At 44.1% G+C, this 15,483-nt stretch overlaps 1 protein-coding gene across 1 annotated transcript in view; it reads right to left on the bottom strand.

Annotated features, from left to right (window-relative positions):
• ITPR3 (inositol 1,4,5-trisphosphate receptor type 3) overlaps positions 1-15,483 on the bottom strand; it is a 580,258-nt gene that overhangs the window by 348,105 nt on the left and 216,670 nt on the right. Inside the window, exons 16-17 of the mRNA XM_073575604.1 lie at positions 3,275-3,447; positions 2,668-2,787 (exon numbers count right to left, since the gene is read on the bottom strand). Of these exons, the coding sequence (XP_073431705.1) occupies positions 2,668-2,787; positions 3,275-3,447 (293 nt within the window). The remainder of the gene's footprint in view (positions 1-2,667; positions 2,788-3,274; positions 3,448-15,483) is intronic.

Below are 15,483 nucleotides of genomic sequence, written 5' to 3' on the forward strand. Positions count from 1 at the left end.
GGAGGCATATCATATGTGTACTGATGATGGGGAATAGAGCCATGTACTTTAGAAATGTATCTGGGTGGTAAGTGTGTTGGCTGTAATGCAGTGACCCCTGTGACAGCTAGGGGGCGCTATGTGGGCTCCCCAGGTCATGCATACAGGCGTTCCCTCTGTGGTGATGCAGAAAGAATGACTGGCAGGGTTGTGAATGGCCGATATATGTCACAGGGATGGATGCTCCCTGAGATGCAACCCGGAGTGTTTAATTATTAGTGCACGTGAGCACTAATATAACAGTTAGTGCACCTGGATCCGGGTTGCGGGTAGCTATGAGAGATGGAGGGTCAGGCTACCCATATGACCTCACCTTTGGGTGAGGGTGCTGGCTGTACCCCTTGTTGTGAATTCTCTCTCTGGCTTCTCTCTGGTGATTACTGAAGATAGTGGAGCTGGTCAGATTGAGAGTTCTCTTTCTGAGCTCCCTCTGGTGCTTACTGGAGGTAGTGGAGCTGATCTGATTGACAGAGGCTTGCCACCTGATAATGAGGAAGACGATTGGCGATCTGGGGTTTCTGATTGGGATTTAAGACAGCTGACTCCCTCTATCCCTGCTGGTGATTTTCTTCCTGTGCCTCCTGAAGTCTGATGTCTCCTGCTCTTTCCATGCATGTTCAGCTAAGTGGTTCATTTGCTATTCTGTTTGCATTTGATCTGTTTTTCTTTATCTCTGCTTTATGCGGGTCAGTTAGCTCCGGCTGGGGCTGTGCTGAATCACCGCACATATGTTACTGCATGTGCCAGTTTGTTTTGTCCCCTTTTATATTGGTCTCTTTTTGCTTTGCTTTCAGAATATACCAGAGTGCTGATATAGTGGGGGCGAAGTCGTGCGACTTCAGTGTTTTCGTGCATCAGACGTGCTGGACTTTTTACAGGTTTTTTTGCGTGATTGCAGACAGTGTCTTTCCTTTCCTGTCCTGTCTAGGCAGTGTGGGCCCCATCGTTTGCTCAGTCTATTTTTCTGCCTGCGTCTGTGTTTTCACCTTGTCTCATCGACAATATATGTTTGGGGGCTATCTATACCTTTGGGGTCTGCTCCGGGGTAGTTTAGATGTGTCTTTCTTGCTTTAGGCTTAGTTAGTTCTCCGGCTGTGCCGAGGCATCTAGGATCATTGTAGGTACCCTCCACGGCTACTGCTCGTTGTGTGGACAGGATCAGGGGTCTGCATCCGCTTAGTTACCAACCTCTCTGGTTTTCTGTGGCTTAGCCTGGGCCTGCTATCCTCCTTGGTTACCCATTCATAACAACCCCTGTTTTCCTTCAGGACCTGAAAGTATTTTCAGGACCTGCTGTGAGGTCATGACCAGGTGACCAGCCATGTGATCCATACCTCACCTGGGGGTGAGGATACAGCCTACATAATGAAGGTGTGTTTAGCACATAAGAGAGTGTTGGGAGTCTGGTTTGTGCACAGACTTCCATGTGTCCAGTTGGGACACTACAGAGTTGCTTGTGACCTGGGAGGTAGAAGGCCTCCTGTGTGTGTGGCTCCTGGCCAACCATGCTTGCTGGATATCGCACAGCCTGGGAAAGCAATGCTGGCTTTCCTGAACCAGCAGAACGAGGTCTCTGAGATACCTCCAGAGTGGACAGTCGGACAACCGTGTGTGGCACTGACCCCGGTCAGTAAGAGATTGTCCTATGGAACTGAGTGTTTAACGGACATTGCCCTGGCCTGTGTGTGAACAGGGTCTGAGGGAGCAAAGCCCTGTTTATGGACATTATTTTTTAATGTTGCCGGACCTAATGGCTGACTACTCTGTGTTTGTGCTGCTGGGGATATGGAGCAATAAACCCAGGAGAACTATTAAGGAAATTGAGTCTTCCAGTATGTTATAGCGCTGCAAAGCGGATGTTCCCCAATGCACTCAGTGAGCGCTGCCTTACATGGCATACCCACGTCTTATGAGGAAGCGTTACATCAATAAACGACAACCATTCTGGAATTGTTGAAGGACAGTATGCAGGCCAATTTGTAGCTATTGCATTTTTCACTTATTAGATCATATGAATCATGTAGAGTGTGAGCATAAAAGTTAAAATAAAGATTATTACGCAATCAAAAATTGCCATGTGTGTTCATAGAAGGTCAGTCCTCAGAAACATTTCCATTGGTGGCCCAATACAGCCAGTAGCATCTACCCAATAATGCCGTATTCGCCAGCACTATTGAACTGCTGATTGAAAGATAAGCCTATTGATTTAGATATGTGCAGGTGATCTACTTGAGATCTGACTATACCTAGAAGTGTCTAAGTAAAGTAATATACATATAAACAGCGTATGCCAATGAGCTAAATTTTGCATGCTTAGAGCCTCGGAAAGAAAATGGCAATATCCTATTCATTGTACATGTATACTACAGAATGAATGTTGCAATCCAACATATAACCAGTTTCAGAGTATTACATACACCAAAGGAAGAAGAGCTTTACATGTGTTAATAACAATAGTAATCTTTATTGAGAATTACAATAAAATTTAAAATTAGCATAAAAACATGGGGCATTTGCCACAGATACAGTGAAAAAAGGAGGGTGTATCTGGGACTATAAAATTCATATACACAAAGAAATGTATATACATGAGCAAGAAAACAGTCATTCAGGGATGAAGGGACTTACTCTGTTTTTATGAGGATATCACTGTTTTTGGCATCTAAAACACACTTACAAATGAGCTCTTGAGTTACTGGAATTGCAATATGATTTGATACACACAAATCTGAAAGGTAGTCTAGAAATCTGGAAGAAAGAGATAATTATCAACTTACAGGTATTTATGGATCTTATTATATATGTTTCAATAAACCATTTTTGATCAAATATTAAGTGGGAGATTTATCATTACGGGCATACCAAACCATCTCTCACATCTATTACAATGACAGATTTATGCATTGGGCACACTCCTTTCTCAAACAACAGAGAACTTTTCCCATAACTGAATAGTCTGCTCTGACATTGATCAGTACAGATACAATGAAATAATGTTAACTTAAATCACTCAGATGGATGAAGACGTTCCAAGTTCACTGACAGAGTTCTCAATGATTTGAGCTGACTGACCTTTATGGAATGAACCTACACATATCCTGAATCATGGTTTTATAATATGTGATTCTGACTACATTTGGAACCCTACATTTTTTCTTCCATCAACTACATAAGAATCAGTTGTATTAAATCATGCAAACAGGAGTAAGCATGTTATTGAGAAGAGTGCGCTTACCTTGGCTCACGGTTTTTCCTAACCAAGCTGACAAAAGTCTCAACCTCAGTTTTAGTGATGTGTTTTTCTAGAAGTTTTCGATTGTTATGTAGCAGTGCAGTAATTGTGTCCTCAGCTAGAATGTCGTATCCAATCTGAGACTGCATCACCCCAAATTGCTTGGCGATGTGCTCCTACAGTGGAAGAAGACAGGACATTTAAACTTATCATTTGTATTGATCTGATTCTTCAAAGAGACAAATTTTCTTGACCATTCAAATATGATGCTTATCCACTTACAGTTGTGGCCAAAAGTATTGACACCCCTGCAATTTTGTCAGATAATACTCAATTTCTTCCTGAAAATGATTGCAAACACAAATTCTTTGGTATTATTATCTTCATTTAATTTGTCTTAGGCTAGTTTCACACTTGCTTTTTTTTGCAGCGCGTTTTTCCCGCAAAAAACGCATTGAAAAAACGCATACAAAAGCATACAACTGCTGCGTTTTTTTCAAGCATTTTTATGAGCATGCATGAAAAAAACGCAGCGTTTTTATGCGTTTGTATGCGTTTTTAGTGCGTTTTTACCGCGTTTGCGTTTTTTTCCAACATAAGGGTGGCCCCTCACACTAACCCAAACCATGACTTTACTAACCCTAACCCTGACCCTAACCCTAACCCTAACCCTAACCCTGACCCTAACCCTAACCCTGACCCTGACCCTAACCCTAACCCTAACCCTGACCCTAACCCTTAACAAAACCATACTTAACCCTAACCCTAACCCTGACCCTAACCCTAACCCTGACCCTAACCCTAACCCTGACCCTAACCCTTAACCAAACCATACTTAACCCTAATCCTGACCCTAACCCTGACCCTAACCCTTAACAAAACCATACTTAACCGTAACCCTGACCCTAACCCTAACCCTGACCCTAACCCTAACCCTGACCCTAACCCTGACCCTAACCCTAACCCTGACCCTAACCCTAACCCTAACCCTGACCCTAACCCTTAACCAAACCATACTTAACCCTAATCCTGACCCTAACCCTGACCCTAACCCTTAACCAAACCATACTTAACCCTAACCCTGACCCAAACCCCAACCCTAACCCTGACCATGACCCTAACCCTAACCCTAAACCCCCTTAACTAACCCTAACTCTAACCCAAACCCCTAAATTCCATGGTTAAAAAAAAAAACGCTGGTGCAAAAAAACGCATACATAAGCATGCCAATGCGCACATATGCGCACCCATAGGCTATAATGGCCATTTTTAGCGCAAAACGTGCGCATATGTGCGCATGCGCTTTTTTGCAGGGCCAAAAAATGCAACATGCTGCGTCTGGAAAATACCAACGCATACCCCAAAAAAACGCAGCGCATGAAAATTGCATACATGCGCATGGCAGCGCGCAGGTATGCGCACCCATGTTAAATATAGGGGGAAAAACGCATGCGCAGGTTAGCGTTTTTTTCCAGCGCTAAAAAACGCAAATGTGAAACCAGCCTTAGGCCTCTTTCACACATCAGGTTTTCGCCGTCAGGCGCGATCCGGCGCTTTTGACAGAAACCGGATCCGGCGAAATGCAATGCCCCCCCCATTGACTTGCATTTGCGCCGGATCGCGCCGGATGGCCATGCGTTTCATCCGGTTTTCGCCGGATCCGGCAATGTGTCGTGATCCGGCGTCTGGAAAAAACGGCTACTGTAACGTTTTTTGTCTCCGGCGAAAAAGCCGGACACGCCGGATCCGGCGCGTCCGGCTTTTTCACACAATGAAAGCCTATGAGCGCCGCAATGCGCCTGATCCGGCAAAAGCCGGATCCGGTGGCCGGATCCGGTTTTTTTGGTCTGAGCATGCTCAGTAGCTCTGCCCACAAGACATATATAAAAGCAAGACAGTGGGACCCACAGCCACACCCAACATGCCACCAAAGAAAGCAACCAAGCGCAGCAGGAGAAGGCAGGAGACCACTGCAGCACCATCAGCACCACCACCACCCCAAATGGAGCAGCAAATGGAACATGCTGAGGAGGGGAGGCCAGCAGCAGATGAGAGACGGTAATTATCAAATCCCCCATTCCTCCAAACTAGGGCTATTGAATATCAAGATATTCATTGGCCCTTTGTTTCTCTTTATTCAACAGCCGCCCAATAGATGCAGCAGCAATGGCAGCAGCTGGAACACCACCCACAGGCATGGAGTGTGGCCACCAGGAAGACAGCACATCATCTTCTGGGAGCCCTCCCTCGCATCGTCAGCATTTGACGGTAAGTTTTTATTTCCAAAATCCATCATCTCTGTAATATATGTCTATTCATTGCCTTTTATTTCAAAACAGGATTCACAAGATGAAGAGGAGCTCCCAGAAGAAGAAGGAAGGGGTGGACAGACACTTGGAGTGGGCTCACAATTGGTAAGTTTTTTGCATCAAACGCAGAAACACAACATCACACTACACACAACACATAGAAAACAATGTTCTGCAGACCACACACAGCAAACAAATGCCTACATCCAAAGACATAACATTTTTTGTTTTCTTCTCTAGTCTTCCCAATCTGGTGCTCGGCCAAGAGGTCCTCGCAGTGCCTCCCAGGGTCGTCGGCGACAGCAACGCGGCGGTCACCAGCGTGTAAGTATAAATATTTTTGCTTTGTTTTTTTGCACTTTTTATTTCATTTCTTTTGTGGAGGCTAATTATGTTACAGTATTTTTGTCTTTTTCTTTAACAGCCTCCACAGCGTGCTCCCGACTCTGACGGTGAGGATGGAGGACTCGATGTGGACCACCTCATCGATCTCGTCAGAGAAAGGGAGCCGCTCTGGAATATGGCTGACCGCCGCCACGCTGACCTTATCGTTACCCGACGACTCTGGGAGGAAATCTGTTCGCTCCTTGTGGGCCGCTGGGAGGACCTCGATGTTTGGGCCCAGATTAAAGAGCGTAAGTATATACAGTACTGGTTGCTTGATGTAAACCAGTGTTTCCCGAACTCCAGTCCTCGTGGTCCCCACGGATCATGTGTTCAGGATTTCTATTTACTATGGAAATCCTGAAAACATGACCCCTGGGGACCATGAGGACTGGAGTTTGTGAAACACTGATGTTGTATACTAACCACTCCTTTCTCGTTTCAGGGAACAGAATTGTGAATCGGTGGCGGTCTGTGAGGGATCGTTTCAAGAAGGAGTTCAATAAAGAGATGCGGGCCCCGAGTGGATCTGGAGGACGCAGGAGCAAGTACAAGTACGCACAAGCCCTGTCGTTCCTCCGGGAAACAATGGTCACTAGAAGGTAAATATTACACACCACATGTGAAAAAAAATGTTAGATGTAACTTTTTTTTTTCAGCCAGGGCCATACCATGTCAGTATTTTAATTGTTTTTTTTTCTCTTTATTCCACAGCTCGGTGAGCAGCACTCGGGAGCCTGCACGATTGGACCCTTCTGAGGCGATCCCTGAGGAGACCGGCACCGAGGGACACTTCGACCGCCCCGGTACATCTGCACCTTCCCAGCCTTCCCACACATTCGACCCATCTGTCCCATCCACCAGCACAGGAGCATCGTGGCCGCCTACATTACATGAAGCTGCTGGTGAGGAGATCGCTTTCCCTTTACCCCACCCTTCTGCCCCTGCCACCTCTAGTACACCTGCGGGTACTGGGCGACAGCGGCAGAGGGGTCAGGAAAAGAGTTATGCGCCAGAGTTCTTGCATCTGAATGCATCTTTCCAGAACTGTCTAAAAGTCTTGTCAGAGCAAATCTCCGCAGGCTTTCAGCAGATCAACTCCAGCATTCTGGAGGTGAAGACACTTCTGCAAACCATGCATTCAGAAGCAAAATCTTCGCCAAACCACACCTTTTTCAGGTCTGTTGTGGAGCGCATGGCAACACTATCTCCTACTCAGCAGATGCATGTAATGCATTCTTGCCACGGTGCTCTACAGCAGGTTACCTCCCAACCTCCACCTCCCACCACTGTAGTTCCTCCACCTGCACCCCCTCCAGCCACTTTCCATCCTCCCCCTCCTATTACATCTGCACCCCCTCCAGCCACTTTCCATCCTCCCCCTCCTATTACATCTGCACCCCCTCCAGCCACTTTCCATCCTCCCCCTCCTATTACATACCAGCAACCTCACCAGTACCAGCAACCTCCCCAGTACCAGACATCTCCCCACTTCCAGCAACCTGCCCCGTACCAAACTCCTTCCCCGTACCAAACTCCTTCCCCGTACCAAACTCCTTCCCCATACAACTTTCCATCAACATCATCTGCTCCTGCAGTCCCTGCCCAACCCTCCACTCCACCGCCCACCACCTCTTCTGCCTCCCACATGTCCATCCATTCTGTAGCTTTTTCCACACCATCACCTCTAACTGTTCCTTCCCCACCACGATCCCAGTCCTCTCTCCACACTCCCATTGTCGAAGTGTCCCGCAGCCCCTCCAGCAGTATTTCCACCCCACACTACACCGAGTTATAATGTTTTTTTTGTAATAAAAATGCCCATTTGGTTGGTTTCAAACCTTTATTAAAAAAGTTTTTTTAACTTTAAAAACAGTTTACACAAAAAAAAATATTTTAAATAAAAGTTAAATTATTGTTTACACTGGTTGTCTGTCTGTCATTTCTTTCTGCGGCGAAATATGTTTAAAAAAAAAGGTTAAATACAGGGTATTTAAAAGGTAAAAAGGTATTCAAAACCAGGTATATAACTGTGGGTAAATTTTAGCTTTTTGCCACAGTTGTGTTCCTGGTTGTGTTTGAAGCAAAGTATTTCACCTGAAAAGTTGTGTTTATTGTTGGTGATTTCCTAACAATGTACACAACTTTTGTTAAAAGGTGAAATACTTTGCATAAAACACAACCAGGTACACACCTGTGGCCTAAAGCTAAAAATAGTAAGACCATGACAAGATAGCCAACTTTGGTTGGCAAAGGTATATACTGTTGGTCCAGAAGGTACACAAGTTTGGTTAGGGCACAAATCTTTCACACTCTGTCATCCTGCCAGTGTACTCTGCCTTGAGGTGACATAAAGTATAGTGCAAAATTGTCCCTCATTACTGAAACCGTCACAGAACTTCTAGTGGTAATATTTCCAATGACAACATCCATCTTCGCCAGTAACTTGCTCTTCTCTCCAACCTGCACTTTCTTCTCTACAACCTGTCAAAGAAGGGCTGTAGGAACATGCTATATATAGTTTTCCAGTAGCCAATCCCGTTCGGAAGGCCACAAGGGTCAATTTTAAAAACCGGATCCGGCGTAATCCGTCGAAAAACTGATAGAAAAACGGATGAGACGGATCCGGTTTTGTCTGTCAAGAACAAGACGGATCCGGCAGAAAACCGGATCCGGCACATCAGGTTTTACAAAACATTTGCCGGATCCGGCATTCCGGCACGACGCCGGATCGCGCCTGACGCCGAAAACCTGATGTGTGAAAGTAGCCTTAAATGAAAAAACACAAAAGAGAATGAAGCAAAAACAAAACATTGATCATTTCACACAAAACTCCAAAAATGGGCCAGACAAAAGTATTGGCACCCTCAGCCTAATACTCGGTTGCACAACCTTTAGCCAAAATAACTGCGACCAACCGCTTCCGGTAACCATCAATGAGTTTATTACAATGCTCTGCTGGAATTTTAGAACATTCTTCTTTGGCAAACTGCTCCAGGTCCCTGATATTTGAAGGGTGCCTTCTCCAAACTGCCATTTTTAGATCTCTCCACAGGTGTTCTATGGGATTCAGGTCTGGACTCATTGGTGGCCACCTTAGAAGTCTCCAGTGCTTTCTCTCAAGCCATTTTCTAGTGCTTTTTGAAGTGTGTTTTGGGTCATTGTCCTGCTGGAAGACCCATGACCTCTGAGGGAGACCCAGTTTTCCCACACTGGGCCCTACATTATGCTGCAAAATTTGTTGGTAGTCTTCAGACTTCATAATGCCATGCACACGGTCAAGCAGTCCAGTGCCAGAGGCAGCAAAGCAACCCCAAAACATCAGGGAACCTCCGCCATGTTTGACTGTAGGGACCGTTTTTTTTTTCTTTGAATGCCTCTTTTTTTCTCCTGTAAACTCTATGTTGATGCCTTTGCCCAAAAAGCTCTACTTTTGTCTCATCTGACCAGAGAACATTCTTCCAAAATGTTTTAGGCTTTTGCAGGTAAGTTTTGGCAAACTCTAGCCTGGCTTTTTTATGTCTCGGGGTAAGAAGTGGAGTCTTCCTGGGTCTCCTATCATACAGTCCCTTTTCATTCAGACGCCGACGGATAGTTCGGGTTGACACTGTTGTACCCTCGGACTGCAGGGCAGCTTGAACTTGTTTGGATGTTAGTCGAGGTTCTTTATCCAACATCCGCACAATCTTGCGTTGAAATCTCTTGTCAATTTTTCTTTTCCGTCCACATCTAGGGAGGTTAGCCACAGTGCCATGGGCTTTAAACTTCTTGATGACACTGCACACGGTAGACACAGGAACATTCAGGTCTTTGGAGATGGACTTGTAGCCTTGAGATTGCTCATGCTTCCTCACAATTTGGTTTCTCAAGGCCTCAGACAGTTCTTTGGTCTTCTTTCTTTTCTCCATGCTCAATGTGGTACACACAAGGACACAGGACAGAGGTTGAGTCAACTTTAATCCATGTCAACTGGCTGCAAGTGTGATTTAGTTATTGCCAACACCTTTTAGGTGCCACAGGTAAGTTACAGGTGCTGTTAATTACACAAATTAGAGAAGCATCACATGATTTTTCGAACAGTGCCAATACTTTTGTCCACCCTCTTTTTTATGTTTGGTGTGGAATTATATCCAATTTGGCTTTAGGACAATTCTTTTTGTTTTTTCATTTAAGACAAATTAAATGAAGATAACAATACCAAAGAATTTGTGTTTGCAATAATTTTCAGGAAGAAACTGAGTATTATCTGACAGAATTGCAGGGGTGTTAATACTTTTGGCCACAACTGTAGCAAAATCTCAGTTTATCCTATGTTCTGTATACAGCAGACCCTCAGTTTATACTTTGTGATCTACACAGCAGTCTCAGTGTACCCTATGATGTTTACAGCAGAGTCTCAGTATATCATGTGTGATATATACTGCAGAGTTTCGGCATACACTATGTGATGTTCTTTTGAGATTTCATATGCTATAGTGTATGGCAAGCCGCCGGTTCCCATAGCAACACATCAACATGCCATGATCTTGCTACAGGGATGCAAATGGGCTGACAGAGGGAAACCTTTCCCACTGCCGAACTCCTCAGAAAGGGATTCATAAATAGAATTGGAGGGATCCAATGGCTGGATATCCTTAAAGACAAAAATGTCCAGGAAGGATGGGAAATCTTGAAAAATGAAATTCTCAAAGCACAGTTGTTAACAATTCCGAAAAGAGGGAAGAATAGGAAGCATTTAAGGAAACCAGGATGCATGAACACAGAACTTAAGCACATGCTAAAAAGGAAGAAAAAAATGTTTATAAAATGCAAAGAGGGAGGCATATCTAAAGAAGAATATAATGCTGTCTGCAGAACCTGCAGGGCACAGATCAGATTAACTAAAGCTGAAAATGAATTGAGGCTTGCAAGAGATGTCAAAAGCAATAATAAAGGATTTTGGGGATATGTCAAAGGTAAAAGAAAAGTCAAAGATGCTATAGGATTTTTACAGAATGAAAATGATGAAATGGTAAGACAGGATGCTGAGAAGGCTGAACTTTTAAATTCCTATTTTGCATCTGTTTTCTCTGACAAAGGAAATGTAACATCAACTGTTCTTCACTGTCCTATTAAGGGAATAGAAGAATCCAGGATATCTATAAACAGAAAGATAGTGAGGAAACACTTAGCTAATCTAAATGAATTCAAGTCTCCAGGTCCAGATGAATTACACCCCAGAGTACTGAAGGAGATAGCAGAAGAAATTTTTGAACCCCTCTCCATAATCTTTGAAAATTCTTGGAGAACAGGAGAAGTGCCAGAAGACTGGAGGAGAGCAAATGTTGTTCCTATCTTCAAAAAGGGGAAGAAGGTGGACCCAGGCAACTATAGGCCGGTGAGTCTGACTTCTATACCAGGAAAGATCTTTGAACAAATTATTAAACAACATGTATGTCAGTACCTGGATAAGAATGAAGTGATTAAACAGAGTCAGCATGGGTTTGTAACTAATAAGTCATGTCAGACTAACTTAATTTCCTTCTATGACGGAATCACTGATTGGGTGGATCAAGGAAATGCTGTAGATATAGTATATCTTGACTTCAGCAAAGCATTTGACAAAGTCTCTCATACAATCCTTATTGAAAAAATGACTACGTATGGAATGGACAAGGCAACTGTTAGGTGGATTCATAACTGGCTTAGTGATCGGACCCAAAGAGTGGTCGTAAATGGCTGCACATCCAGTTGGAAGAATGTCTCAAGTGGGGTACCACAGGGCTCTGTCCTGGGCCCTGTATTGTTCAACATCTTTATCAACGATTTAGGCCTGTTTCACACTTGCTTTTTTTTGCAGCGCGTTTTTCCCGCAAAAAAACGCATTGAAAAACGCATACAAAAGCATACAACTGCTGCGTTTTTTTCAAGCATTTTTATGAGCATGCATGAAAAAAACGCAGCATTTTTATGCGTTTGTATGCGTTTTTAGTGCGTTTTTACCGCGTTTGCGTTTTTTTCCCAACATTAGGTGGCCCCTCACACTAACCCAAACCATGACTTTACTAACCCTAACCCTGACCCTAACCCTAACCCTGACCCTAACCCTAACCCTTAACCAAACCATACTTAACCCTAACCCTTAACCAAACCATACTTAACCCTAACCCAAACCCTAACTAACCTTAACCCTAACCCTAACCCTGACCCTAACCCTAACCCTAACCCTGACCCTAACCCTTAACCAAACCATACTTAACCCTAACCCTAACCCTGACCCTAACCCTAACCCTGACCCTAACCCTTAACCAAACCATACTTAACCCTAACCCTGACCCTAACCCTAACCCTGACCCTAACCCTTAACCAAACCATACTTAACCCTAACCCTGACCCTAACCCTAACCCTGACCCTAACCCTTAACCAAACCATACTTAACCCTAACCCTGACCCTAACCCTAACCCTAACCCTGACCCTAACCCTTAACCAAACCATACTTAACCCTAACCCTGACCCTAACCCTAACCCTAACCCTGACCCTTAACCAAACCATACTTAACCCTAACCCTGACCCTAACCCTGACCCTAACCCTGACCCTAACCCTTAACCAAACCATACTTAACCCTAACCCTGACCCTAACCCTAACCCTGACCCTAACCCTTAACCAAACCATACTTAACCCTAACCCTGACCCTAACCCTAACCCTGACCCTAACCCTTAACCAAACCATACTTAACCCTAACCCTGACCCTAACCCTGACCCTAACCCTAACCCTAACCCTGACCCTAACCCTAAACCCCCTTAACTAACCCCAACTCTAACCCAAACCCCTAAATTCCATGGTTAACAAAAAAAAACGCATGTGCAAAAAAACGCATACATAAGCATGCCAATGCGCACATATGCGCACCCATAGACTTATATTGGGTGTCTTGCTGTAAAAAAACGCATTGCGCGCGCATGCGCTTTTTGAGGCAAATCGGACGCACAAAAAATGCAACAAGTTGCATTTTGTGCGCCCGAGCGCATACCGCAAAAAAACGCATGCGCGGTAAAACGCGTACAAACGCATGTGTATGCGCACATAAACGCATCCCATGCAAAGTATAGGGAAAAAAAACGCATGCGCTATTTAGCGCTAAATTACCGCGAAAAAAAACGCAAATGTGAAACCAGCCTTAGAAGAAGGAATTGAGGGTAAACTGATTAAATTTGCTGATGACACAAAGCTAGGAGGGATAGCTAATACTAGAGAAGAGAGAGAGAGAGGATTCAAAAAGATATAAATAAACTGGAGAAGTGGGCAGCAACTAACAGAATGGTTTTTAACAGGGAGAAATGCAAAGTACTACATCTGGGCAATAAAAATGAAAAAAGCATATACAGAATGGGAGGAATAGGGCTAAGTGACAGCACATGTGAAAAAGACTTGGGTATACTAATAGATCACAGACTGAATATGAGTCAACAGTGTGATGCAGCAGCAAAAAAGGCAAATGCAATTCTAGGATGTATTAACAGAAGCATACAGTCTAGATCACGTGAAGTCATTATTTCCCTCTACTCCTCTTTGGTCAGACCTCTTCTGGAATATTGTGTCCAGTTTTGGGCACCACATTTTAAAAAAGATATCAACAAACTGGAGCAAGTTCAGAGAAGAGCGACCAGAATGGTGACCGGTCTGCAAACCCTGTCTTATGAGGAAAGGTTGCAGGATTTGGGAATGTTTAGTTTGCAAAAGAGAAGACTGAGAGGAGACTTAATAGCTGTCTACAAATATCTAAAGGGCTGTCACATTGTAGAAGGATCAACTTTATTCTCATTTGCACAAGGAAAGACTAGAAGCAATGGGATGAAACTGAATGGGAGGAGACACAGATTAGGTATTAGAAAAAACTTTTTGACAGTTAGAGTGATCAATGAGTGGAACAGGCTGCCACGAGAAGTGGTGAGTTCTCCTTCAATGGAAGTCTTCAAACAGAGGCTGGACAGACATCTGACTGGGATGATTTAGCAAATCCTGCTTTGAGCAGGGGGTTGCTCCTTCAATGGAAGTCTTGAAACAGAGGCTGGACAGACATCTGACTGGGATGATTTAGCGAATTCTGCTTTGAGCAGGGGGTTGGACCAGATGGCCCAGGAGGTCCCTTCCAACTCTACGATTCTATGATTCATGTGCCTCGGTCACAACTGACAGTGGAATATCAGGGGGTTAACCTGCTGGGATTGCAGAGAGCACTGATCATTAAAGTTACAGCAGCGGCCTTACTCTCAGGTACGGACTGGGGTTGAAATTCAGCCCTGATACAAAAAATATTATTACAGCAATTCCTGGAATTAGGGGACCTATATGGAGCTCTGGAGGCACGATTATTTGCAATAAGGGGGGAGAAAACACCAACACTATTGCTGTTGCATAAATTGTGGTGGAAGGTAAGACTTCTGCAGAATATACAAGGTATTTCGCGATTTACTTTGATTTGGACTACTCCATGGCTCCCAAATTTACATAAATTACAAGGATTCAGTATGTGGGAGAGAAGGGGAATTCGAGGATTTGCTCAGATATTAGAGGAGAACGGGGAGCTGAAGGAATTTGTACAGCTACAGGGGGAGTTTGATCTACCCAAGCAGGAGTTTTATAGATATTTACAACTACGACATGCATGGCAAGCAGAGAGTGGACAGCTGGAGCAGGGGATCCCACAAAATAGGGTTATAGATAGAATAGCCGGGGTTGAATGGTCAGGGGTTCTGATTTCGATAATCTATCGTATGGCATTGGATTTGATGCTTTCAAAGTTTCCGTCGAAGTCCAAGGGAAAATGGGAGGGGGCAATAGGTCCTATTGAAGACGATCAGTGGTTGGAAATTTTGGAGAGGGTACCGGACTTGTCCCTGAGTGAATCCCATCGTTATTCACAGATACTACTGTTACACCAAAAATACAGAACTCCAAAATTCTTGCATGATATTGGACTCAGAGACAACCCTATGTGCAATAGATGTAAGACTCAGTCGGCGGATCTTATTCATATGATGTGGTCTTGCCCCAAGTTGGATCATCTATGGGAAGAAGTAGTTGATATCATTAACAAAGTTTATTCGGGGGGGTTGGACTGCTCACCTATGGTATGTGTATTGGGGTATGTTGAAGATCTAACGACAGATGAGTATGGCAAAATAGCGGTGGCTAGAATGCTATATATGTTTAGAAAGTTGATAGCACAGCACTGGTTGGATGATCAGACGCCCTCCATTCCGGAATATATTAGTAAGGTGAACTGGGTGATTAACATGGAAAAAGCAATTTACTTAAAGAGAGGCTGTATCGGAAAATTTGAAAAGATTTGGGCATTATGGATAGACAGCTCGGGCCTTGCATCCAGAGAGTTACAGAGATTCCAATTGGGTCTTATTTGAGTGCACCTTTGCTGAATTAAAGAGAAGTCTTGTCTATATGTAGCACATTTGGAGCCTCTCTTGTATTTCTAATTATTGTTATTCAAGGAGACGTGACATTGACGCTATATA

Source organism: Dendrobates tinctorius, unplaced genomic scaffold (genome assembly GCF_039654945.1).
Source record: "Dendrobates tinctorius isolate UK_male_01 unplaced genomic scaffold, ASM3965494v1 ptg000045l, whole genome shotgun sequence".
Lineage (NCBI taxonomy): Eukaryota > Metazoa > Chordata > Amphibia > Anura > Dendrobatidae > Dendrobates > Dendrobates tinctorius.